This window comes from Oreochromis aureus, linkage group 6 (genome assembly GCF_013358895.1).
Source record: "Oreochromis aureus strain Israel breed Guangdong linkage group 6, ZZ_aureus, whole genome shotgun sequence".
Taxonomy (NCBI): Eukaryota; Metazoa; Chordata; class Actinopteri; order Cichliformes; family Cichlidae; genus Oreochromis; species Oreochromis aureus.
The window spans coordinates 13,469,010-13,495,670 of NC_052947.1; the positions used below are offsets into that span (position 1 = coordinate 13,469,010).

At 41.6% G+C, this 26,661-nt stretch overlaps 2 protein-coding genes across 3 annotated transcripts; one reads left to right on the plus strand and one right to left on the minus strand.

Moving 5' to 3' along the window:
- Window positions 1-809: 809 nt before the first annotated feature.
- Window positions 810-26,518, plus strand: abcg2b (ATP-binding cassette, sub-family G (WHITE), member 2b). Of its 2 annotated transcripts, XM_039613664.1 has the most exons (16): window positions 810-902; window positions 14,051-14,217; window positions 15,211-15,270; window positions 15,357-15,474; window positions 15,556-15,711; window positions 16,028-16,185; window positions 16,423-16,574; window positions 16,917-17,009; window positions 17,561-17,712; window positions 17,990-18,141; window positions 22,648-22,737; window positions 24,492-24,616; window positions 25,054-25,208; window positions 25,293-25,382; window positions 25,506-25,558; window positions 25,652-25,799. In XM_039613664.1, exons 2-16 carry the CDS (start codon window positions 14,069-14,071, stop codon window positions 25,797-25,799), a joined length of 1,851 nt encoding a protein of 616 aa, XP_039469598.1. In that variant the 5' UTR covers window positions 810-902; window positions 14,051-14,068. The 2 variants fall into 2 exon arrangements, with proteins under 2 accessions (XP_039469598.1, XP_031614837.1); XM_031758977.2 differs by lacking the exon at window positions 810-902 and having other exon boundaries at window positions 14,069-14,217; window positions 25,652-26,518.
- Window positions 6,957-12,926, minus strand: zgc:77849 (UPF0472 protein C16orf72 homolog). Its single transcript, XM_031758969.2, has 4 exons — window positions 12,490-12,926; window positions 9,158-9,238; window positions 8,762-9,037; window positions 6,957-8,660 (listed from the first exon to the last, which is right to left on the minus strand). Exons 1-4 carry the CDS (start codon window positions 12,683-12,685, stop codon window positions 8,422-8,424), a joined length of 792 nt encoding a protein of 263 aa, XP_031614829.1. The 5' UTR covers window positions 12,686-12,926; the 3' UTR covers window positions 6,957-8,421.
- Window positions 26,519-26,661: the final 143 nt, after the last annotated feature.

A 26,661-nucleotide genomic window follows, 5' to 3' on the forward strand; every position in this document is an offset into this window, starting at 1 on the left:
CAAGTCTGCTCGTCCCAGTGAATCTGCCCCGTTTGGGCCTCAACCAACTCATTATTTGTTTTGTAGCTAAACTGCTCTCCTGAGTTTAGCATCTAATTGCCTGTCAACCAGTGGGGCTTGTTAGAGCAGTTTATTTTTTTTTGTGTGGAAAATATCTCCCTGCTGCTCAATTTTGGTGACAGCAGAGAGACGAAACAATAAAGTTGCAAACCAAAACAAGAAGCTAAAAAGCTGCACATGGAGCTGCAAAATGAGATCAGGGTGATGATGTAGCAGTTATGCCGCTACAAGCAAAAATTTTCATTTGCAATATTAAAGATAATTATTAGGAAATTGAGTAATCATCCATCCATTTTATCCCAGCTGTCATAGAGGGAGAAGCACCGCAGACAGGTTACCAGGCTGTCTACCACACACATTCACACCTACAGCCAATTTAGAATCTCCACCTAACACGCATGTCTGTGGACTGAGGGAGGAACCCACACGGCCAAAGACCTTCTTGCTGTGAGGCAACAGAGCTAACCAAGTAATTCCTAATATCTTGTAATTATCATGTCTGCAAACTCACAACGACACAAATTAAAAACATGTTTGAATTACCAGCTTCATGACAGACCTCACAACTGATCCACGATCAAAATGATTTTCTCCGATTCATTAAAAAAAGAAGAAGTTTCAGTGCTGGCAAAGCTATGCCCTTGAACTCCAACAGAGGAGTGTGACAAGTCCTGGGCTGAAAACAACAATTTTATGTTTTGCAGACCCACTTTTTTCCCCCCTGAGTTAATGGCGAACATAGCCTGCCGAGCCCCCCCACCGGACTGTGAGCTGTCGACCCGCAGAGGTGCTTGCACGGGTTGGGCCCGGTCGAAGCCTAATGGCTCCCAAAGTCACACCAGGTGAGCCTGCTGAAAAATTTAAACTGCACCAAAACGGAATACCACTCCAAGCACAGAATATTGGAAAAAATGAAGCGGTGCTGAAGAGAGGGCAAGTGGGACTGTGAGTATGTGCGTGAGGGCAAGCGTGTAGGTGTGTGTGATGAGTGAACATGTAGCTGCGCTGATTCTATCAGACTCTTGTCAGGTCCTGTTGGGTTTTTCTATATAAAAATGCGAGCTAGGAGACTTGTGCTTTACTTACACTTTTGGCTCTATTTCCGATCTATACATCACACACACACACACACACACACACCGTCAGTCTCTTCCTGTTTTCCTCTCTACATTTCCCCTTTTCTCACATCATTAGTCTCTGCGTGTCTCTCCTTGTTCTCTCCCAGGAGCTCAGTGAGGATTTAGGCCTCCTCTCCTCCTAGACTCACCTACATCCTTTCATCCTGTTCCCTCCTCTCATACTCCTCACTCCCCTCTCCCTCCTTTTCTTCTTCTCTCCCTCTCTCCTCACTCCTTGCTGAACCTGCTTCCTGAGCCCCCAGCCCCCCCCCAAAAAATAAACCCAAACACACACCGAGATATTACACACGGTGCACACGCATACAGAATCAAGCCCAAACCCATCTGCAGCCAGCAGCACAACATCTAATCCTTATGCTTGGGGAGGAGGGGGCCTTGCAACCATTCCTGCTCTTTATTTATTTTTTTAGTGGTATTATTATTATATTTTTTCTTCACTACCATTTATTTTCTTATCTCTTTTCCTCTTCAATCATTTTCTCCATCCTTTAATGCGTGCCCACAATCCCGCTGTGAGATGCTGGGTTTTTTTTTAGGACGAGCTGGAAAGGTTTTCTCCTTTCAACCTTTGGTGACCAGTCCAGGTCTTCTCGCTCTCGTGCTGTGAGGACGCACGCAGACAGACAGACACATTCATACCACATTTTCACTCCTCGACACACTTTCGACTGAAATAAAAGTGAAATAAGCTGCTGTGGTGTTTAGTTGGGGGTGAAACCTGCAGCCTGTAATCTCTGCGTGCCACATGACTGGTGCCTGGCGATGCTGCCGCTCCTGCTGCTCTGGCTGCTGCTGCCTCCCTGTGGCCGTCAAAGCGAACTGCAGCGCCTCTTCTTAATAATAATGACCATTTGATTTTTAGAGGAGTTGCATCTCTCTCTTTCTCCCCCTCTCTCTCTCTTTCTCACACACACGCACACACACACACACACACACACACACACAGCACACGAACATACACACGCCACCGCCACCACCTCTGCCTCCCCTCTCCATCTACGCTGCCACCAACAACACCAATACCACCACCACCACCTCAACCCCTCCTCTCTGGGTTGGATAAATATTGCTGGAAGATATATAACGTGTTGCTATGGTGATCAGCTCTTGGTTTGTTTTTCTCTCTCTCTCTCGTCGTGGCGTTTGTGGAAGACGGGGACATGCTGGTGCGCAAGGGAGCTCTGAAGATCTGTGGGTGCATGTGTGTGTGTATCATCATGTTTATGTTTGAGAGAGAAAGATGGAGGAGTGGGCTGAGAAGATGTGTGTGTGTGTGTGTGTGTGTGTGTGTGTGTGTGTGTGTGTGTGTGTGTGTGTGTGTGTGGTGGGGTGCTCCTTTTGAAGAGGAGAAAACATTCACGAAAACACAGCAGACCCAAAAATAGGAGACAATCTCTCAGACCTTGTGTTTTTATGCACGCCACGCACCGCTCACCTACCGTAGCCTATATGCACAAAACTAAGAGCCCTGACTAGCAGCCGTCTCTGGGGAGTGTTTAACCTCTCTTCCTCCTCCTCCTCTTCTCCTTCCCGGTTTCTTGCACCACCTCTCTATCTACCACCACCACCCCCTGATCTCCGGCTGATCTGTCTCCCTGGGGACACATTTGCAGTCTGCCTGATTGGCTTCTGTTTATGTGCATGTGCTAATGTGTTAATGTGCCTGTGTGTGTGTGAGGGTATGAGCATGCTGTCCTCTATCAATTAGTGCAAGCTGGTGCAGCAATTACCATCAACCCATTGTGTTTGCGCCGTGTATGTCGACGCACACGCACACACAAGGGATAACAAGTGCATCACTGATCGCCAGCTGTCTGCCATTGAAAACTCCCTAATGGTCAAGCCCACACAGACACACAATCACTGTGACAGCCTGGACGTTTGTTTAGATGTGTGTGTGTGTGTGTGTGTGTGTGTGTGTGTGTGTGTGTGTGTGTGTGTGTGTGTGTGTGTGTGTGTGTGTGTGTGTGTGTGTCTCTGATGGTTCACAAGATACACTACCAACTCTCTCTTTCAGACCAGACGGCATCCTAGGAGACACCTATATGTGTGTGTTTATGTGTGTGTGTGTGTGTGTGTGTGAGCGCAGCCCAGATGGCCATCTTCGAGGGGTTTTTCTGGAACATTCAGGCACTTGTTGCTTCTCGTCATGTCTCTTTCTTTCACTCTCTCGTTCCCTTTCCTTCTCTCTCTCGCACACACAAACACGCGCACATAAAGAGGGCTTCTTTTGAAGTGTGAAGCAGCTTGCGGTCAGCTCTGCTTCTCCTCCATGGTTCCATCAAATAGCAGCCTTTAGAGCTTTCAGATACATGATGAAACAAAAACAACCGTGCCGTGTCAGCACAGGAAAGGAGGAACAGATATCCCAGCCGGATGCAGTGTAAGGCAGCGCCGGTGTCTATCGCGCATCTCTGTGGCGGTTGGAGTGGCAGACCGGATCAGACTTTGGTGTTTAATTGGCCGAGCCCAAAAAAGTGGGAGGTCAAGTGTTCGCTGTTAACCTGGCAACTCTTTCTTTGGGACATCTGAGTCCTCCTGTTTGTTCTTTGACAGTGAATTAGTGGAGGGAGATGGCAGGACTCGGTTTTGCAGAACAATTTTGCATGTGTGCTCAGGTCAAATAAAACTGCTGTCAGATCAGGCAGAGACAAGGAATGAAATACACCACATTGCAGAAACTATTTGCCTGCAGCTTTCACATGCATATGAACTTGATTGACATCCCATTCTTAATCCATAGTTTTTAATATGATGTCAGATTACCTTTTGCGGTTATAACAGCTTTAACACTTCTGAAAAGTCTTTCCACGAGGTTTAGGAGGGTGTTTATGGGAATTTTTCACCATTCTTTCAAAAGTGCATTAGTGAGGTGAGACACTGATGTTGGACGAGAAGGTCTGGCTTGCAGTCTCAGCTCTAATTCATCCCAAACGACTCTATGGAGGCCAGTCAAGTTCTTCTACACCAAACTCACTCATCCACGTCTCCATAGACCTTGCTTTGTGCACTGGTGCACAGTCATGTTGGAACAGGGAGGGACCATCCCCAAACTGTTCTCACAAAGTTGGAAATTATTCCTTTCACTGGAATAACATTTAGAGTCCAACTCCTGAACAACCACCTCACACCATAGTCCCCCCTCACCAGACTTTATACTTGGCACCTTCCAAACCCAGACTCATCAATCCAATTGCCAAGTCTGTACACTGTTCTTGAGGCTAAGTTGTCGAGGTTCCCAATCATCTCCGCTTTGTTATAATACCACTAACAGCTGATTGTGCAATATTTAGTAGTGAGGAAATCTCACAACTGGACTTGTTGCACAGGTGGCATCCTATCACAGTTCCACGCTGAAATTCATTGAGCGCCTGAGAGCGAGCCATTCTTTCACAAATGTGTGTAGAAGCAGTCTGCACGCCTCAATGCGTGATTTTATACACCTGTGGTCATGGAAGTGATTGAAACACCTGAATTCAAGGATTTGGGTGTATGAATGAATACTTTTGGCAATATAATGTATCTGCAGATTAATGCTATAAAATGGGGAATCACTATTATCTTTGTTATTTTAGCAGAACAGCTGGGTTTCTCTGTTATGGGGAAGAATTCCACCCCAAATGTGCACACAGTCCATGGTGTGCCTCAAAGTTATCAATGATCAAATCAGGAGAGAGTTTACTTATTTTAGGAACACATTGTGGGGTTTTTGTTTAAAGCAGAAGACGGTTCACCCCCTGCCTCTGCCTAGTACTAAAAATCCCTTACAAATATAAAGTTACTTTCCATCAGTCTGCATCGGGATCCACGTACGCATAAAAATAATAGTGTAATAACGAACAAGCTTATGAAGTGAGTCAGTGGCCCTCATAACTGGGGATTTCTTACCTGTACCTGTCTCACCTGTGCTTTGCGAAGGTGAAACGCTGTCAGATTTGGTATGAATGCTGCTTGTGGGTATAAAAGTACAAAAGAAAAATAGAAAGTTAAGTGAAAATGGCAAAAAAAAACCCAAAACAACCAAAGTATAAGCACTGAGTGTTTAATGGAGATGGAACGGAAACTGGACAGAGAGAAGAGTTTGTGTGTTGACTGAAATGATGGTGGAGGGAAGCGAGGGGAGAAGAATGTTTCATGGTTTCGGTGCCGTTTATCTTAGCTGCACGAAACACAACAAAGGCTGAAAAAAGACACATAAAACTGTATCAGTAACGGTCTAAGCTTTAAAAAGTGTCAGATATTCATGACAGTCTGTCCGTGACAATAAGAGGAGGGTATCGATAAGGTTTTATTGATACTAATGCCTTCATCAATACTGTTTAAAGGTCTGATTCTTTATCAGCTCCCTTATTGATTCTTGATAGTGTTTGTCTGTGTGTGTGTGTGCCAATGTTTTATTATCTCCCAGTCTGTAAACACCCAAAAAGTAAGATGCGTGAGTGACTCAGGTTTCCGAAAGCTTTGCTGAGCCTGACATCATTAGTTTGCAGTGTGCAGCTGTCATGAAAACATGCCAGCACTGATAAAAGGAAATGATAAGCTTGGATGTACTGGTGCCAGTGGATGGGACGATTTGGCACCGGTTCTCGATTCCCTTCCGTTGCCCTAATCTCATTTTTCCCTCGTGTTAAATGATGCCACTGTCTAGATGAACTAAGGACATTACTACTTCTGCTCATCAGCTATGTGCAGCAGTCTGTCAGCTGCACACTAACACAGTGAGTCACCACTAATGACATCTTAACTGCTATAAGAGGAATAGGTTAGCCTTGGTGGTTTGTGTGTTTTGGTGGATTCAAAAGTGGATCCAACCTATGTCCTTCGCAACTCTCGCACCTTTGATGCCAAATGTAGTTAAGTAACCAGGAAACTTCCAGTTTGTTGTTGCGGGTAGACAAACAATTGTGTAGTTCACGTAACCGATGAAGCACTAGAACTAGGGTGATATGTTTTCTGATGTTAGAGTGAGACAAAAAGCATATTCCGTATTCACTGTGTGAACTGAAAAAAAAAAAAAAAAAAAAAAAAATCTAATTCCCAGGTTGAGAAATCTTACAAGAATAAAAAGTTTTTTTTAAAAAAAAATCCTGCTGTTAGCTTTTTTCCTTTGATTTTTCCTGGTTCCTCATCAAATGCAGCATTAGCATTTCTCACTTGCAGCTTGTTCTTCCCCTGGTATTCATATTTGTTTATCTTTGTTTGCCCTTCAACACGTCTCCCTGTGTGTAAATGCTGCCAATTTACTAATTTGCATGTAATAATTTCACACGCGAAGAAGAAAAATCACATAAATAAGATTAATGCATATAAATGATTCAGTTGAGAATGAGACCTAACTAGATTGTTTTAATAAAAACAAACTCCTTTCATGGAAGAGTCTGCTTACAGTAGCATTAAAACTCTTTGAGGGGGGGAAAAAAAAAAAAAAGCAGTAGCGTGTAGTTTGTCACCCCCATGTGGTGGCAACAATGAACTGCACAGCGTTAACAAACTTCGAGGTAACCTGCTTCTGCAGACTGAGCGCAGCGTTCAAATGATCCTTTATTCTTCTGCTCTTGGTATCAAATGAAAAAGGCATGAGTTAACAGAGAAGCACTGCAACAGCTAATAGCTGAAAGGCTCGGGTTTTTCGTCCTACCCTTTAGTGTTCTTTTATGACCAACAACTGAGGCATTTTATTAAAATATCACAGAAACGAGAAACGCTCATCCTGCACTAAACATAATGAACGCAACTGTGAGAAAACTCAAACACAAGTTGAACACTTGTACTGTTCTTTAATGTCAGAATCGTTATTGTACATGGACATCCCAATGGATTTGCACTCCTTTTTACAATAATGTACCACATATAACAGCACCTACATGTTATGTACACACATTACACAAGATTGTATCACAAAGCAGTGTGAAATCAGCAAAAACAAGTGTCTTGTTGACTCAACACACCCAATAGTCCATGAGCGGGCTAAAGTAAAATATCACAGCCATCGGCCCTCCACTAGTTCACAGGCAGCTGCCCCCTGTCATTTTCTAGATTTAAAGCTGAAGTCACAGGTGTGAAAGGGTCGTAAAACAAGAGACGAGTTATTGGCAACAGTCTCCAAGTTACTGTTGGGTCATATGCAAACAATGATGCAGCCTTTGAAACACTGTTACTGCTCATAATGCAAAAAAATTTGAGAGCCTGTGCTGTATCGAGTTTTCCTGGACGCTGATATGGAAACCGTGCGTAGCGCATTTGTATTATTTGTAACGTTACAACAGGTAACAGCATAGTTAGAAAAAGAAAATGCAGAGATAAAAGACATAAGATGCATCTCACTTTCCCCACCCCGTCATCCCACTTATCTGTGTGGATATGAATGACCTGCTTCGTGATAAAACCCTGGCTTGGACTGTAAAGAGCAACTGAAGAAAATAAAATGGGATGAATTTCATAAAAGAGAAAATTGTCAAGTGGAAACTGGATTTGCCAGAACCCTGCGTCCACAAGCGTACACACACGCACGCGCGCACACACACTCTTTGTTGCACAAAAACCAGAGATACTGTAGCAGCTTTCTCAAAGGCAAAGACAAGTACGACACAGTAAGTGGCAGTTCTGCTGTCAGATACGCAAACACACAGAGCAGCAGAATGAGATGCACACGCTGAAAAGCGTTTTGAGTTGAGCCACGCGGCAGGGAGGCAGTTTGGCCTCCCAAGGAGCCCGGATTCAGTCTGGTTTGGCCAGCACTCAAAAGAGGAGGAAGTATGCCTGAGGAAAGAGGGGAAGAAAACCGCAAACTGCAGGCAACAGTCTGGTCCATCTGATCACTGAATGTGAAGCACAAAGGAGCCCGGCCAGAAACAACACCCCCCCCCCCCAAAAAAAACCCCACTATCTCAACTGAACATTCTGCACGTCGAGAATTTCAAGTGTAACGTGTGCTTGCCTCGGTATCAGATCGACAGAGGGCTAACAAACAGGAAAGTAAATCTGCTAAAAGGAACAGAACTCTACCACTGAGAGGACGTGTGAGACAACACCAAATTTCCTGCTGAGAAAATGAGTGGATTAAAGGAGGGGCTAAATATGTACGCTGAGAACAGTTTTTTCTTTATTTGTAGCATTGCGACTAAGGAAGATTTCAGTGGTTGGCCAAGGCGTGAGTCCCCATCAGCTGTCCAGTTGGCCACTGAGGAGCAGACAGAGAAGGGATCAGTGGTGTGGGAAGAGTTCAGAGCATCCGGTTACGTTTATGCGTGGGTGAGTCTGTGATGACATCACTACAGGGGGCAGGGCCTCGTTTACGATTGGTGGTGGAATCTAAATGGAGTGCCATCTCCTCAGCTATGAAGGTGTTGAGGTCCACATCATGAAGCCCATTCCTACGACGACTGAGAGACTGTGCGGGGTGAGTTGGGGAACCGGGAGGACCAGAACGCACAGAGATGCTGGCCATGGCACCACTAAGGCCTGGAAAAGAAGGGATGGGGGAAAAAAAAGAAAAGGAATAAGACAACTTATATTAATTCGAGCCTTGCAACTTCATAAAGCGTTCATTCGCTTTGGCTAACCATGCAGTGCGATGGCCTCTCTAAACGGTTGCAGGTCGGTCTCCACTGAGCTGCCAGTCTCCGGTGGTGACGGTCTGCTTGCAGATACCATGGACACTCTGGGTGGGGCTCGAGCTGTACGAGGAGGTGGAACTTTGCCACACAGGAAGCTAATGAGTTCTTCTCGCCTGATAGTTCTTCTGCGTTTTTTCGCCCATGCAATCACCTCTTTATTCCTGCGCTGAAAGCCTAAGTGGATGCCCAGGTCATAGCTCCGCTGGCGGGCCTCCATACTCTCTGATGACACACAAGGACGCCTAATTTCAGTATCTCTGGACACAACAATCGCAACTTGTACATATAAAATGCTATAAAAAGACTGAACCACATAAGGGTTAACAGTATCATTTTACTTGCCTTTATACAGATTAGTGACAGCTGTGGCTGCATTTTGGAAGGGCACCCAGAGGGAGAGTCCTTGCTGCTGACATACTCGATCTGTGAATTACAAAATTAGTCTTCTTTAGTGACAAGAACAAAAAGCAGACAAACAAAAAGAAATGAAAACTATAAACCATGTGACCAAACAGAAAATTAACTGAGCAATACACAAATATCTACTGTATGAACAGATGCATAATGTGTAGAAGAGGTCAAATTTGCAGCACCGGGTTGGGTTTGTGGTCTACTGGTATTTTGATTTTTATCTGAGACTTTATACAGTGCCATGGAAAAGTGTTTGTCCCCTCTAAAACGTTTTTAAAACACCTCTCTGACAAATTGAAGTAGGCTTCAAAAGATATCAAAAAGCAACAGATGATGCCATGGTCTAAGAAAACTCAACAGCCAAGATATCAATGACTATGTTTCTATCAGCCTAGAAATGGTTTCAAAAGCACTTCAAAAGGCAAAGGTGAGATCATTATCCACAAATGGAGAAAACACAGTGGTGAACCTCGCCAGGAGTGGCCGGCCTGCCAATATTACTCCAAGAACGTACACAGACTCATCCAGGAGGTCACAAAACTACCAAGATCATCATCTAAACAACTGCAGGCCTAATTTGGTTCAGTTCAGGCCAGAGTTCATGATTTAACAATAAGAAAGAGACTGGGCAAAATTGGCACCCATGGGAGAGTTGACGGGAAAACCACCTCATGTCACATTTACTAAAAAACATTTTCATGATCCCCAAGACTTCTGAGAAAATGTTCTGTAGACTGATGAGACAAAAGCTGAAACCAGCACAGCATGCCATAAAAAGAAGAGCATTGCAACAGTAAAACATGCTTGTGGTACTGTGATGTTCTGGGGCTGCTTTGCTGCTTGAGGCAGATTTTGTTGTAATTGCTGGAACGATGAATTCGGTTCTCTACCAGAAAATCCTGAAGGAGAATGGATGGCAATGAGTTAATGCACTGAAGTTCAAGTGCACTTGATTTATAGAGCAGGTGTTTGCCAGTTATCAGATACCTGATTGCAGTTCGTGCTGCCAAAGCAAGGGCCAATACATTTTTCACACGGAGCCAGGTAAGTTCAAATAGTCCCCCCCTCCCCTTTAATACACTGTTGTTTGAAAAAATGATTTTTGTATTTTCTCACATTCTCTTTGTCTAATACAAAAAAATTGTTTGATGATCTAAAACATGCGAGAGTGACAAATGTGAAAAACACAAAAATCAGGGATGAGGTGAATACTTTTTCAAAGCACTGTATAAAAGGAGGAAACTCTGCACTCCCAGAAATCAATGGGAGATGTGACAGATGGCTGCTGTCCCATTGTCAAACAGCCAAAACAAGAAAAATATTACTTAATAATGCAGTTCTGACACCTGTGCACATTAAGGTTCATAACTGCTTTATTTGTGTGTGGGAAAAGTCGAGAACTTTTCTGCATCTGTGCTACAATGACTAAAATATACTTTACCTCTTTTCTATAATGTGATGCTTTTATACCCTATTTAAGGTGAGGATGATAAACTTTTGCAACGATTTTTATTGTCTTAACTAATGTTCCACTGACGACTGAAATTGAGGCTATGGTTCTCTTCCTACTTGTACAGATGGGGACTGAAAATAAAAATCTGCTACAAGATGGCCACCGAGTTGCTTCTAAAAGGATTTTGCTTTTAGTTCGGCAGGGCTGTGGTGCCATGGAGCTAAAGAATAGATACCATTTAATCTTCAAGAAACCATGGACTTTTTGCCACCTTTTAACATGTATGTCTTTGCAAACACTGACTGACGCACACAACAGGAAGTCACGATCCACATATCCATATCCAATAGCTTTCTGGCTACAATGGAAGACACCATCATTCCCACGATTAGTGTTGCCCTAAAGACTGAGTCAGCAGACTGGCTGATTGACCTCAGATTTGAGAAATACTGTTTGAGCATTTTCAAATTCAGTATCCACCACAATAAGTCTCAAGGCTAAAACTAAAACTCTCAAAACTATGCATATGCTTAGGATGCTTAAGTAAAATTATGTGAATATCAACAACTTGTGTGATGTTTACCTCCAGTTTTTGTTTTTTTGTTTTGTTTTTTAAAGAAAAAGCAATGACAGTATGAAGACTCATGACCCAAAAAATAAATTCAGTTTTCCTGACTAGAAACTCTTACATTTTTTTCTCCACTGGCTGCTCATAAGTGTATTCATGTACAGGTGTGTTCCTGATTTTAGGACACACGGTGAGGAGGGTCTTGTAAACAGAAGTACCTGACCAAGCAGGATTTCTAGACAGTGGTGGACAAACATTGTAATTGTACTGGTGAAATAGTGCTCCATAAATATTGAGGATAGGACATCAAATAAATCCCATAAACTGGTGATCAAGGCAACTAAAACATTTAACACACAAAGAAAACCCTGCAGGACAAATCTGACCAACTAAGGGATCACAATTTACAGTGAGTTTCTGGTCCTGATGTGTGCCTCTAAGAGAAGATGTCAGCAAAAAAACATATCTGGGCAGGACACATTTTCAACAAGAACAACATTTATGGTAATCCTTTCGCCATTTTGTTCTGGTAATGAAAATCATTGCACCCAGAAAGAGGAAACTGAACTGCGTCTTGGTATAAAACGTCTTTTGTGTCATTAACTTCTGGATGTCCACAACACCGCTATAATAAAATTTACGACTAAGCGTCAACAAATGTCTTGTTTTCAGTCTACCATCTCCTCCCTGTGTTTCGCCATTTTGACTAGCTGTATAACTGATAACCGGCAGACAAAACACTTTTTGTGTAAGCCATGTTGTGTACATAACAGACGAACAACTGTAATAAACCTGTGACGCCCGCACCGGCAAGCTAACCCGGTATTTCGGGGACATTTTAGGGTGTCTTCTTTTCAATCCCTTAAACCAGAGAGACCTCTGACAGCTAAGGCCACCGTGAGCTACATTCAGCCTTGTTGTCCGACGCTCTGACACGGTGACCGGCTGTTAGCGGCTGCTAGCGTTAGCATGTGGTATAGTTAGCTAGCAAAAGGAACAGGGTCACGATAATCAAGACGAGAAGCGACGAAGACTTGATTTTAAACTCTGTTTGAAAGAATACACCTCCCAGTCCAACTGAAAACTACAACGGTGACAAACAACGCCGGTTGTACTTCAGAGAAAAAGCTGCCAATAGTGAGCAGTATGAGCTTGAATAGTGCCCTTTGTGTCTCTCCGCCCAGCGATAATGCTAGCTCAGGCGGCTAGCTTAGCTTGAATTCCGGCATCTTCTGTACATACCTTTATAGAGCTGTGCTACCGCCGTGGCTGAGTTCTGAAAGAGGTGCCACAGCTTTTGCTGGCTTTGCTCGGACTCCTCTTCGTTTGGCTCATCCTGTTCCGCCTCAGCTAAGCACTGCCGTTCCCATTTCGAGAACCAGTGCTCGGGGCCGTGCTCTTGGATCTCCGCTTCTCCCTCCTCTTTCCTCTCCTCCATAGCTAACGTTAGGCGTTAGCTAATAGCTTATAAGCTAACCTTCGTGTAAAATACAGGATCTTTAATTTCCCAGCTGTGCGTAACGATATCGTTTCTGTGCTATACCGGAACAATACGTCAAAGTATACAAAATAAAAAACAGAACTGCTGTTAGAGCCACATTGTGGATAATTAACACCCCACCCGTACACCCAGTGCTAAACACACAAAACTGAGGAACGCAATGACAACACCTCGGAATTTCTGGAGCTTGCCCCTCCCATTTTCTCACTGTGCTGAAAATAGATTGGTAGAAACGATTTGCTAGGCGGTACTTGATGTTGAACACGAAGCCTGATTGGACGGTGACAAAAAGACAAATAGTCGGAGAAAAACAATGTTGATCCCACCCAGAAGATTTTCTATAGCCTGTTACAGTGAATTCCGTGCGTTAGGGGGCAGCCCGACCATGGAAATGTCGTACATGTAATCAGTGTGGTCAAAGGTTAAAGGACACCCTGTTTGTGCTCATACGTTTTCTTTGTTTTCGTTTTAAATTCAAGATTAGTAGACTAAACAGTAGTCACTGAGACCAAGTAACAATCATGGTACACAAATATTCCTAAATACTCAAGCTTTCTCAAACAGTAGCTCACAGAGAGTGAAGTCAGAAAACAGTACTTTCCCTAATGCTGCATTATTTATGTTACATTAGCCACAATAAGCCACAAGTCATATCAGAGTATAGCACTAAATCCCTGAAGCAAATGGCTGCTTTTTAATGTGAATGTTTATTTGTAATCTATGGATTAAGCACCTCCTCAATGTGCATTCAACTTTGTGGCTTAATTTTTATTGCAAAGGGCATTTACTGCTTCATCTTAATATAACTCATTTTCCCTAGAAGACAAAACAAGATTCCCCTAAGTGTGAATTTGTGCTTGCTGGCGTTAATACTGCTGTCGCCTTCTATTCATGAATATGAATAATCGTACTGTGTATAAATTGCCTGTATAAATAAACAGGTATTAACGTATTGGTATGGTAGAATGGCTGACATTTGCAATACTTTCATAGGGGTAATCAGCATTATACTACACGCATATCACCAGCTGCCATCAAATTACTTGCATAGATTGTAGTGCTCATGGGTGGAATTACTGCTGTGCTTGTGATTTCAAGGGGAGAGTTCAGTGCCACATTATCACGGTAAGCCACAACTCTATAAAGACTGAGAGAGTCCAAAGTTCCGATGGGTAATAAGAGATATCTTTTGGTTACATTTTCACTCACCTGTATCTCCTTCAGCCTGCACAGATCTCTGTGCCAGACTGCTTCTCTCTTTGAACCCAGCTTCCCGACTCTCTTTTCCTCTCTTTCTGCTAGCAACTCCATTCTTTGAACATGACTAAGGGGGAGAATAGTATCCCTGTTGAGGAGTACTTTCAGGAACGGGGTCCAACTGTCACATTCAGCAACCTCCTCTACTGTGTTCAAGAAACAAAGTTCTGCCGCAAGATAGGTCCCGAAAAGATCATCCTCCATGATGTGAGGTAGGACATGCTGGTTACCCGGGAGAATGTGAATGTATCTACATATACTTTTATGTGATATAACAGCTTTATTACGGTGTGGTGACCGATAACATGCTGGGACTACAGCGTGTGACAGTCAATGTGTTTACGCTGGTCTCATAAAAATACTGTATGCACTTTTCACGTTGTTATTTTTGAGCTTTTGAGCTTGTTCTGTTGTTAATCAGGAAAAAGAGTCAAAGATGTTCTGGCAGGTTAAAAACCTGAGCCAGACTGGATTCACTCTCATTACAACTAAAGATGAGCGACAAATTCAAGCAAAGAAAACAGAGCCTTTGACACTGTAGGTGGTAATTCTTTTATGCTCCTTGACTTGGATCCACTTGAGTTTATATTTATTAAGCAGTGTCACTGAATGGCTTGATGAGTATGAAAATGATATCAATATAATATGATGGCAGTTGCAATCAACAGATCCCAACTACCTAAACACCTATGGTAGACTCTGAGTCACATCGGTCACTATCTTTGAAAAGAATGGGGTTTACCCCTCAAGCAGATTTGTAGAGACCTAATGTGCCATGACTAAGGAATACCGAGGTGCAGTGAGTCTGTTCTAGTTTTGGTCTAACACCTTGCTAAGACACTGTGTGTTGATTTTTCCTTTAATTCTGTAACGTGTACAGGTCAATCAGGCAATAAAAGTGTAAATAACATTAGTTTTCAGTTGCAGCTCTACTTTTTCAATGAGCTATAACTTAGTATGGTATAAGTACATCTTTCTATGTATTGTACATATAGAACTTCATACACACTCAGGCATGTGTTTGGCCATAGCATTTTATTTTCCACAAGACAACAGAGCTTCAGGGAAAAGGTGAGTGATGTTTATCATTACTGTAGAAAGCACTGAAAGAAATGAACAATATAACCTCCAATGCTAGAGTAGAAAGAGTGTATCTTATGGATTATGTATTAAGGATCACTAAAATATTGCATGACTTGTTGCAGTGGGATCATAAGACCGGGGATGAATGCCATCATGGGTGCCACAGGAAGCGGTAAAACATCGTAAGACATTTCCTTGCAAATACACAGTCAGTAGTTTATAAGCATGCACAGGCCACCCAATGATGTGTTTTTTATCCTCATCGCAGGCTCCTGGATGTACTCGCAGGGAGGAAAAATCCAGCTGGACTGCGTCAGGGAAATGTGTTGGTGAACGGCAAAGTCGTCACGTCTGACCTGAGGCTCAGCTCTGCCTACGTGGTTCAGGTACACAGATCCAAACATATGCATATTCTTTAACATTACACACTGGTGAGTGGTTTATCTACATCGCCCTTTTGGTTCCAGGATGATATTCTGATGGGGACTCTGAGCGTGAGAGAGAACCTGCTTTTCAGTGCCAACTTGCGTCTGAACCCTAAGGATCACTCCACAGCAGATAAACACCAGCAAGTAAACACCATCATAGACGACTTGGGCCTTACAGACTGTGCTAACACTAAGGTACGGAGCACCACACACAAACTACTTTTTTTAAATTGTAGAGGAAATATCAAAAAATGTTACAGTATTTTATGCAAAATAACTTATCATTAGTGCTTTTTAAATCCTATTACTATGAGACCACAGTTCCAACTAAACTGTATGTAATTGCTACAAAAATACACTGAAGTTTGGAGTTTTGGTGTAACTTACATACAAGAAAAGTTACTCTACCATTTTATTTAGAAAAATCAAACTTTATAACAGAAGTATCACTCTGGTTTCGTCATTTTTGCACATTTTAGATGCAAAGTAAGTTTTGCGTGTGTGTATTCAGATAGGCACGGAGTTTCTGCGTGGTGTGTCAGGAGGGGAGAGGAAGCGGTGCAGCATTGGGATGGAGCTCATCACTTCTCCCTCTCTGCTGTTTCTGGATGAGCCGACCACTGGCTTGGATTCTAACACTGCAAACTGCATCATCGGTCTACTACACAAGTACAGCGCAGCTACTAAACTATCACTCATTAGACACATACACAAAAGACACAAATAATACAAAACTGAAGCACGCTGTATAATACACTAAAATTAGGTAGAGTCAAGCAGCAGCGTGCTGTTCATTGCTATCTTTAGTTCACATTTACACTATGCTGGTGTTTCTGGTGTAAATTATGTCTTTAAGTCACCATCTACTGCTGTCTGTGTAATAAAAATGTCCAAAAATGTATCAAGGTTGTCCAGAAGAGGCAAGACTGTGATCTTCTCCATCCACCAACCCCGATACTCCATCTTCAAACAGTTTGACCACCTCACACTGATGCATAAAGGGGAGGTGGTGTATGCAGGAGCAGCAGACCATGCCCTGGTGTACTTCACAAATCTTGGTATGTAATGCATGAGTTTGTATATTTACTGTAAAAGTTGGAAGACTCTGACTGAGAATCCTATAAAAATTATGAACAAAGGGAAATATACAATATATGAGCTGCTGAATGAGGTCAGAAGTCAGGGCACGATTTAAGTCCTGTTTTATATTTATATGTTCATACTTAACTTTGTTCTACAGTGTGAAAATGATCTGAGATTATTTAGATAATCCAGCCCCCGCAGCCCCGAACTGGGTTCGTGGATTCATGGATGGATGGAGCACCTCCCCAAATCCAGATTTTCTATGCTTTTAAATTTGAATGAGGTTTTGTCAGTATGTATGTGTGTGCTTTGTACAGGCTATCAGATTGAGCCGTTCAACAATCCAGCTGACTTCTTCATGGACATCACAAATGGAGAAACAAAATCAACAGTACAATGGGACATGGCAGGTAAGTAATAAATACAGTGTTTCACAGTTATAAAAAAAGCACTCCCAAAATGTTCTCCTGCTTCGCCTCTTTAACCACCAACTACTTTTTGCTGAGAGACACGCACAAAGACAACCTTCTAAAATAGACAAATCACTGTTTGTAACACCAGTAAAATATCCAAGCATGGTTTAGGCGATTTGTGAGTAAGAAAAATAAATAAATGTTGTATAAAGTTATTGGTGAAGTTAAGGTTTTAGACATGTCGGTAACAGATTGCTCCAACCGCATTACAAAAACTATATTCTACAATGTTTTTGCTTCATAACACAACATGTCGCATCCTGGGCGGCTATAAAAGGCTCACTTATTACAAACCAAGCTCATGTTTGTGCAGCAGGTTTGAAGTTTAAGTAAAGCAGCTAGCTTTACTTAACATGACGTAAAGGAAGGTTTGTGTTATGTAACTAAGCACTTCTGGAGTAATTGCTCAGTTCTATATCTCCAAACCCATCTCACTTAGATTTCTTGGGTGGTTGTTACAAATCCATGTTTTTATTATGCTGTCCAAGAGGATTGCAAAAACCCATTAGCGATAAAGTATCGGCAGTCCCAGCTGTACCAGAATATGATGGAGGAGCTGGACCATGTGAACCAGAGCATTGTTGACGGGCTCACAGGTGAAGACAAGCCGGCCAACTACGCCACCTCTTTCCTCTATCAGGTGAGCAAATCGATGGTTGCAGAGAACATTTTTTAATTTTAAAATGATAGGAGATTATTTTCTGGTTGTTGGAAATCTCCGGTCTCGTTAGTTTAATAATTAACAGAAGCAGAAGTGAGTTTATTAGGTTATGTCACAGAGTTTATGAGCCAGCTGTTATCTCAGTGTGCTTGGCTGTGTGCTGATTAGACTCAGTTTTACTGTCGACTGAATAAAAAATGTTGACAATTATCCTCTTTGTGTCTGTGTGTGTGGTGCATGTGTGTGCGTGAGCTAGATGCGTGTGGTGTGTGGCAGGACAGTGTTGAACACTCTGAGGAACCCTCAGACATCCTACGCCCAACTGGCTCTCAACATCTTCTTTGCCATTCTCGTGGGACTCATTTATTACCAAATGCCCCTGACACTGCCCGAGGCTTTACAGAACAGGTACACAACAGTCTGCCTTGTTTAATTCGGGGTATCTGCTCCATTTTCACCTCTGTATTCCACATAATATAATCTAAAATATTTTTAACAGTGTATTGTTGTAGGGAATTATTGCAGGGCAGCTATTGTGAAGGCCACATGGTTCCAGATACAAATTCCAGATTGTCAAATAGTATTTGCCCACCTCCTGATTTTCATATTTATTTGCATATTTGTCAAACTCATGTTTCAGATCATTAAACAAATTTTAATGTTAGATAAAGATAACCTGAGTAAATACAAAATGCGGTTTTTAAATGATGATTTTATTTATTAAGGGAATAATCTATCCAAACCTACATGGCCCTGTGTGAAACAGTGATTGCCCCCTAAACCTAATAACTGGTTGTGCCACCCTTGGCAGCGAGAAATGCAATCAAGCATTTGCGATAACTGGCAACGGGTTTTTTACAGTGCTATAAAGAAGTTTTGGCCCACTCTTCTGCACAGAATTGTTTTAATTCAGCCACGTTGGAGCATTTTACCTTGTGAGCTGTCTGAGGTTTAAGGTCATGCCAAAGCATATCAATCTGATTTAAGTCCAGACTTTGACTTGACCATGCCAAAGCCTTCATTTTGTTTTTGAGCCATTGAGAGGTGGACTTTGTGGTCTGTTCTTGGTCATTGTCCTTTTGTATAACCCAAGTGTGCTCCTGAGGTTCAGGGCATGAACTGATGGTGACACATTCTCCTTCAGAATTTTTCTGGTAGAGAGCAGAATTCATGTTTCCATCAATTACAGCAAAACAGCCCCAGACCGTCACACTACCACCACCATGTTTGACTGTTAGTATGATGTTCTTGTCATGAAATACTGGGTCAGTTTTATGCAGATGCAACTGGACTGAAACCTTCCAAAAAGTTCAGCTTTGTCTCATCAGTCCACAGAGCCATGTTCCCTCTAAGCTGCGCACGTGCGCAATTGCGCACTGTTGGCACGGTCTCTGCGCAGATAAAATCTGCGTTGCGCACACAGAAAAAAATCTAGCCTGAATTGAAATTAAAGTAAATATGTGCCGACACCGTTATTTTAGCTAGCAAAGCGGCGTGGCTGTTGTGGAGTGAAGCCACGTTAATGACAACGTGTACAACCTCTGGAGGTGTGAGCAGGACAGACGGAACAATTGACGGAAAAAGTGTGGACTTTATACCAGTTTTTAAATTGTGTTGATAGGCCACGTAAAACCAGAGTTATGATAAAAATATCTGCAATGTTTGGTTTTCTTCCTGAATACTATCGTTGTTTATATTTACTGCAGGAAGAAACGGTAAAAACGGCGTTCTATAAGGAAAACGCTCGAAAGCACTCTCCGCCTGTGAGCAAAGACGAAACCAAAACACCCCCCACCCTTTCCTATTGGTCGAAAAAAGTACTGTGTCGACCAATCAAAAAATGATATGGCAACGTGGCATCTAGTTGTTAAGAAACGGGAGGAAGTTTTAGGAGTGACGGCGGTGTTTTGAGATGTGAGAGATTTGCAACGTTTAGCGCAAATCTTGTGTAGTTAGTGTGTAGTGTAGTCAATAGTTTTGTTGTGTGTGTCAGAACAATGAGGCGATTGCTGAATGTTACAGGTGTTACAGGAGTGATACATCTCCTGTTGTCAGGCCTGCAGGCAGGGCTGGACTGGGACAAAAAATCGGCCCGGGCATTTTGACTAGAGACCGGCCCACCAGGATAGAGATTGAAAATGTGACGTCATTCAGGGTAAAACCGCAAAGGATTCTGGGAACTTGAGGCAAGAGGTACTAGCGCATGAGGCTTTCAATTGAACTCAGTTACACAGCGATAAAAAGAAACCCAAAAATGGCAAGAAGCTGTTGTATTATTAACTGCAATAGCCGGTCGCATGACAGCCACGGGAAGCCGACGGGTAAAGAGATCGGTTTTTTTTTATCGGATTATGTCGTTGAAGAGAAATTTTTTAAGCCATGTTTTCAAGTAAGAGCCAACGGATGGTCTAGATATACCAAATATAACGTCTCAGAACACTCCAGCTCACATGTTAGTCTGCTCCAAGCATTCCCACAAAGGTCAGTGTTTTGTAGTACTTAATACGTCATTTTTCTTAACATAATTGGTGATATAGGTTACAAGCAAGTCTGGCGCTGAACAGAAATTGTCACGCTATGCTTCTTTATTTATTGTATATAATATTGCGTTTCGCTTCTGTTATTACCAGGGTACATTGACAAAAACATATACTTTTATTCACAGGATAAAACAGTTGTTTTGTATCACTAATTGTCCAGTGCGATTACAACATACAATATTATTGTCACCAGAAATTATTTCCACTACTAATTAATTACCGTTGAGCTCAAAGGTTATATTAATAAACGGTTAACGATTGTGTATTTATGAAGACGATTTGTGAGACTGGTAAACTTACCTTTGTTTGTACATGGTCTTTTCGTTCTACACGGTGCATTTCAAGGTCCTGTACCCATCCGTCGGTAAACTGTACCGGGCTTGTTGCAGTGACCTGAAGTTACTAAAACTTCATGAGTGTATGCACTCACCCAAGATCCATATAATTATAAATCTGAGCGTGGTGAAAGTTGGGCAGCACGCTAACGTCTTTTGTCCACTTTGTGTGCTCGTAAGGGTCTGACCCTCTCACTCCTTTGATTTTTTCCTCGTATCTTTTCTTTGCCTTTTCGTCGAGTCTGTCTTTGTATGGTCCGGCATTGTTCTCCTTAGTTTTGTACATTCCTTTTTTGTGCGGCAAAGAAAAACCAAGAAGGTATTGGAACCGGAGAATGAACGTTTTGCGGTGCTGCAAATGCTTGCATTTGATGCGGTATTTGGATTGTTTTGCCACGAGTTCCTGGCATGCAATGCGCGAAAGTCACGTCATCTGTCAATCGCTATAGGAAAAACCATAAAGCCTTTGCATGAAAACAACTGCTTTGATGTACACTGCCTTGTTGGTATATATGTATCAATCTAATAAACTTAAACCTACACCATCCTCCCTATTCTGGATTTTAAACAGTACATAGCGGAAACAAAAAGACTGCTTGGTCGAGTTAACCTCCTGAACTATCTACAACACATGGTAGAAACCTTAAATTAAGACCAAGAACACTAGAGGTGAGACATGATCATTAATTAATATTAAAATTAATAAATGACAGATTTAGTGATATTTTCATAAACACCTCCTTTCCTTTTTTTGTTCTCCATTTTCTTTAGTTCGTCTATAAGATTGCTGAACAAGGGGGAGGGTGCATTCGGCCTCCTCGGCTGTAATTGGTCCAGCCCAGAGTCGATCATGACCAATTGGCCAATCCAACACCTTTCATTATATATACCCTTCCTAAAAAAAAATAAAAAAAATAAAAAAATCCATCGGCCCATAAAAACAAAAAATCGCCAGCGGCCCACCGGGCAAATGCCCGGTATGCCCGATGGCCAGTCCAGCTATGCCTGCAGGTATCAGGCTGTTGTTCTCCTTTATCTCATAGTGGACAGAAATTATTTTTTGGAGTGGCACAAATAATTTGTGTGGCATCAGATTTGATGCAGAACAGCTGATTGTTCTGTAAATAGTTTGAAATGTTTGTTTAAAAAACTGCCTTGGCTGCATTTTTAGGTAAAGAGCTGCAAAAAACTATGTTGTTTGCAAAACTCAGTAACTTTTTTGAAGAAGTAACTATATAATTAATTGCCCAACATTGGTCATAATATGCTGTATTTTGCAGACAGAGAGTTACAGACTCTCTCACAGACCACAGACTCATAATACAAGTAAGAGTTTTATTTATTTATTTATTTATTTTTAAAGAAAGAAAGTTGTGTTTTCAAAATTGGAGTTCAAGTTATTTTTACTTCCAATAGTGTTAACATACTACACAGGTCATGAACAAGATTTTTTTTTTAATTTTCATTGTAAGTGGGCTAAAGCAGTTAATTAAAAGTAGTCTAACATAAATGTAAATGCTGTAATTTGATTATTTTAATAAACCATGTAACTTGGATGGATTTGACGCTGGCGTGACCACAGTGCACACGTCTGATGTCGCTCACAGTGGTCCAAGGGAACATTGCCACAGAGTATCTTTGTGGTTAGGGTTTTGTGGATAATCAAGATGTTTTTTGGTAAATGTGAGACAAGCATTTGTGTTCTTTGTGGTCAGCTGTTTTTTTCTACTTGGCTCCCGCATGGATGCCATTTTTGTCCAGTCTGAGCTTAACTGAGACAAGTGAGGCCTGCAGTTTTTTCAATGTTCTGAGGGGCAATTCATTTTCACACAGTTTCAGGGAGGTTTAACTAGTTTATTTCCCTCTTAATAAATGAAATCCTGCATTTTACATTTACTCTGTTTATATTTGTCTAATATTAACATTTGTTTGATGACCTAACACATGTAGGTGTGACAAATACTTTTTCACAGTAGTGTATAATGGCTGTAATGTTTTTAACTTTTTAAACCATTGTCTCTTTTGTCTTTTAATGGCAGGAGTGGAGCGTTCTTCTTCCTTATCATCAACATGGTGTTTGGGAATCTTTCTGCTGTTGAACTCTTTATAAATGAAAGGGCGATCTTCATGTGAGTGAGACATTAAGCTTATGTGTGCACTTTAGAAGTGTGGCTTGTGGCTATTCTGTATTTTTCTTCAGTCAAAGCCAAAGCTGCTATATTCTTAAATCCACCATAGTTACAGAGATGATAAACCATAAAAACAAGGCATGTAGTTTTGTTTTCATAGAGGTTACACTATATTCCAAAAACAACTGGACATTGTGACTTTTATTAATTATTACTCAAGTCAGAGAAAATAGTACATTTGTTATACAGTGTTTTCAGCTGTGGTTCACTACACATGTCTAACTATTGCACAGGGAACCCTTAAAACAAAGAGCCTTTTACAAGAACCCAATCAGATTCCTACAACCAATAAAGCACTCTTGTGTCAGTCCAAAAGGGTCGCTGGCACCATATGTACTCTAAAACTTCTCAACATATAATTCAGACCTGTTTCATAGCAATAAACAGAAACATACTTTGGGAAAGTTGGGTGATCCCTGCAGTAGTCTGGAAAATGCAGGGATGACCAGGAAAATGCAGCAGTACTCTGAAAAGACAGAAGGGACTAGAGCAAAGTGATTAACCCACAGTCTTTAATTTTTCCAGCAGAGCCAGTCATGCTCTGTTGGCTATATTTCATTTACAGTAATGCATTCACAAAGGACTACAAATAAATCCTGAGCTCTAACCCTACTTAACTCTAACTTTGACCCTGAAACCGAGTCTTAGCTCTCAGACAGGCCTTTAAAGAGGTGTGAAATAAAACAAGCTGGCCTCTCACTGATTGTAATGGAGAAAACTCTCACAAGAATAGCTGTACAAGTAAACAGATTAATTTTGTTTATGTGTTTTCCTATCTTTATGGTGACAAATGATTTCTATCACTTGCTCATATTGTTGGGAAGAGCCACTGTTGAGAAAGGTGTTACCCACCATCTGCCTGCAACACACACATTTAATTAGTGCGTCCGTTTTGTAGTCCTCAGGCTTTATGACTGCCTGCATGAGACATATTTATTGGACATTTGTAAATTGTAACTATGACAAAGTAATCTGGGTTACACTCTCTCTGCAAGGACTCTGCACTAGAGCCCCGTTAAGAGAGGCAACATAACCTCATTAATACTCATCAGCTAATTCATCTTGGCTGCTGTTTGCAAGAAAACCAAACTCACAAAGCAATCATCTCACAAGCTGGAAAAAAGCAGCCAAAATGCCAAAACTGCAGTTCCTCTAGCTGCCTCTTGGAGCTCTTTTCAAAAGCAAGTCAATCCCTGTAGATGTACCTGTTAAAATAGACTTTACAGCAGTAATTAACATGTTTATTGTCTTGTGAAAATAAAAAAAAAATGTTTTCAAGTTTATAGATAATTGACCTCCTCATGATATCTGTACTGGGAGTAATTGTTTTGCATAACACACCCATTTAAATTGCACTGAGGCTTGAAGTTTGCATTAAGCATAGCTGGGTGCAAGTGATAGGTGGCTGCCTGTTGTACAGCCTGTTGTAGTCGATAGCTAACTGGACCAGGATGTCCTGACCAAGTGTGTGGTGTTGCTGCCTTTTAAAGCATTTTTTTAAAATGCAATCATCAACGAATTAGCGTGAGCTTAATTTTAGAAGAGGTGCATGCTTATGTGTTGCATCACACTTTGATATAAAATATAGCTCAAAATATATGTCTGTTTTTCAAATTGTCAGTGAATCTAACCCTTTTCACCCTGTCACATTGTTTTTGAGTTTATGGTTTTTTCCCTGTTAATGTTTGTTGCAGTCATGAGAACTCTAGCGGCTATTACCGTACCTCTGTCTACTTCCTGTCCAAGATCTTTGCTGATCTCATCCCCAATCGCATGATTCCCATCATTGTGTTTTCAGCAATTGCCTACTACATGATGGGTAACATCACCCTTGCATGCCAGCAGACATACACATACAAAACACACATTGCGTCGTATCGTGAAAGATGTTCTGATACAGTCAGTTAGCACAGAGAGGAGCTGCTGCTGTTCCATTCACAGCCATGAAATGTCTTATTTAGGGCTAACTCTAAATCCACAGAGTGGTTTTGCAGTATGAGTTAGAGTTTGGATGCAGTAAATGAGTGAATAAGGAAACAGCCCAGTTCCTTCTGCACAGGCTGAGCCTCATCTCAAGGGTGTTCCAGTTTTGATGAATAAAATCTGGATCCCCATAATATACTTCCTAATTAATTGAGCCGCTGTTGATTACTTTTCATTTGGAAGCTTCCATTTGATCTCACTGCCACTGTGCCAGGAGCAGCCCACTCAATAATTTCCTGTCTTCCTGTGTGTATGTGTCCACCATTCCTTCAGGGTTGAAGCCTGCCTTTGAGACGTTCCTCTGTTTTGCGCTGACCATGTCTCTGGTCAGTCTGGCAGGAGTTGGTCTGGCCTTCCTCGTCTCAGCGAGCGTTTCTTCATTTGCGATGGCAAACATCCTCATTGCTTTGCCCTTCGTCTTCATGATGGTGAGATGCTAAGACTCATATATGATATGTACAAGAGAGATCACAATGGGCACTTAAGAATTTCATTCCCTCTTTATGTTTCAGGTCTTTGGTGGTTTTCTCGTCAATCTCAACGCCATGCTGAGCTGGCTCTCTTGGCTGAAATGGATCAGTATCTTCAAATATGGATTGGATGTAAGATACAGAAAGCAAGGGAGGATTTGTGTGTGAGAATGAGACCACTGGGCCTGAATTTAATGTGCCTTTATGTGAAGTGAGGAGGTTGTTCAGCCTGACCTCTTTGTCTCTCTTTCTTAGGCTGTATACATTAACGAGCTGAAAGGACAGTTTTTGTACAACAACAACACAGCGTGAGTGAAATAACGTAGCTACTGTTTAAAACTTATGCACACACATACACATACACACACAGATTAAATGTGTCTTTGTGTCTTGTGCTTCAGCATCGCAGGGGAATATTTCCTGGAACAGCAAGGTATCGACTACTCCGTGTGGGGCTTCTGGAGGAACGTGGTGGCTTTGCTGGGAATCATATTTGTCTGCATGTGCCTGGCCTACGTCCAGCTGCGACGAATCAACCGCTGGAAATGATGCCCATTCCTGTGTCCATAAGCAGCCGAGCATATTTCTTAGTAATTTAACAACAACAACAACAAAAGCAACACTGGAGAGTTGTTTTATATAGTTCCACCAGACAGAGCTTTCTTGTACTATAATTTAATTTATTATTTCAGTTCGATTTATACTGTAAAACATTACATTTAAAATCTTTTACTCACTTAAGCTCTAAAGTAGGGATGTCAAACTCATTTTACTTCCCGGGTCACATGCTGCCCACATTGATGTTAAGTGGACCACACTAGTGTCATTGTAAAGACGTCTAACTGTCCATTTAAAGTCCCTTGGAATATCACAGAAGAAAAACAAGTGCAATTTCAACAGTGTCTCTCAGGTTTTTTGCATGATAAAGAAATGTTGTCAGAGTAGATGGAAGAAACCTGTCAGCACGAATAAAAAAAAATGTATGAAACTAAATAAAAGTTTGGTTTAGCTCATTGCTCAGACTCTCCTGTAATTACAAAACTGAAAGTTTTTGTTAATTCTCAGAAAATATCCTATTTGTTTACATTATAAAAAACTCATATTTCTAAAGAGACAATGAAAAACATTCATTTTTTCTGTCATTCAATTCCAGAATGTTCTGTTCATCTGGACTTTGGGTTTTCAGTGGGAGAAACTTTTTGTCATTTCTTAAGAAGTCACTTGGATGAGGAGGAAATATTTCTCCCACTGGAAACATAACCTCCAGATAAACAACTTTCTGGGATTTGCTTACCTTGATGATTGAGCTTGCATCAAGACTTTCATTTAATTGTTATATCTTATGTAATTACTTCAGTGTAGTATGAATACCCAAGACGTCACAGTTAAAAGTCCCTCCTTCACATCTTCC

Coding starts and splice junctions, on each gene's coding strand:
- zgc:77849 (XM_031758969.2), bottom strand. CDS start 12,685: ATGGAGGAGAGGAAAGAGGAGGGAGAAGCGGAGATCCAAGAGCACGGC. Junction 9,239..12,489: donor GGTAGCACAGCTCTATAAAG/GTATGTACAGAA, acceptor TGTAATTCACAG/ATCGAGTATGTCAGCAGCAA. Junction 8,661..8,761: donor AGAGGCCATCGCACTGCATG/GTTAGCCAAAGC, acceptor CTTCTTTTCCAG/GCCTTAGTGGTGCCATGGCC.
- abcg2b (XM_039613664.1), top strand. CDS start 14,069: ATGACTAAGGGGGAGAATAGTATCCCTGTTGAGGAGTACTTTCAGGAA. Junction 15,712..16,027: donor CAGACTGTGCTAACACTAAG/GTACGGAGCACC, acceptor GTGTGTATTCAG/ATAGGCACGGAGTTTCTGCG. Junction 17,010..17,560: donor AGTACAATGGGACATGGCAG/GTAAGTAATAAA, acceptor ATGCTGTCCAAG/AGGATTGCAAAAACCCATTA.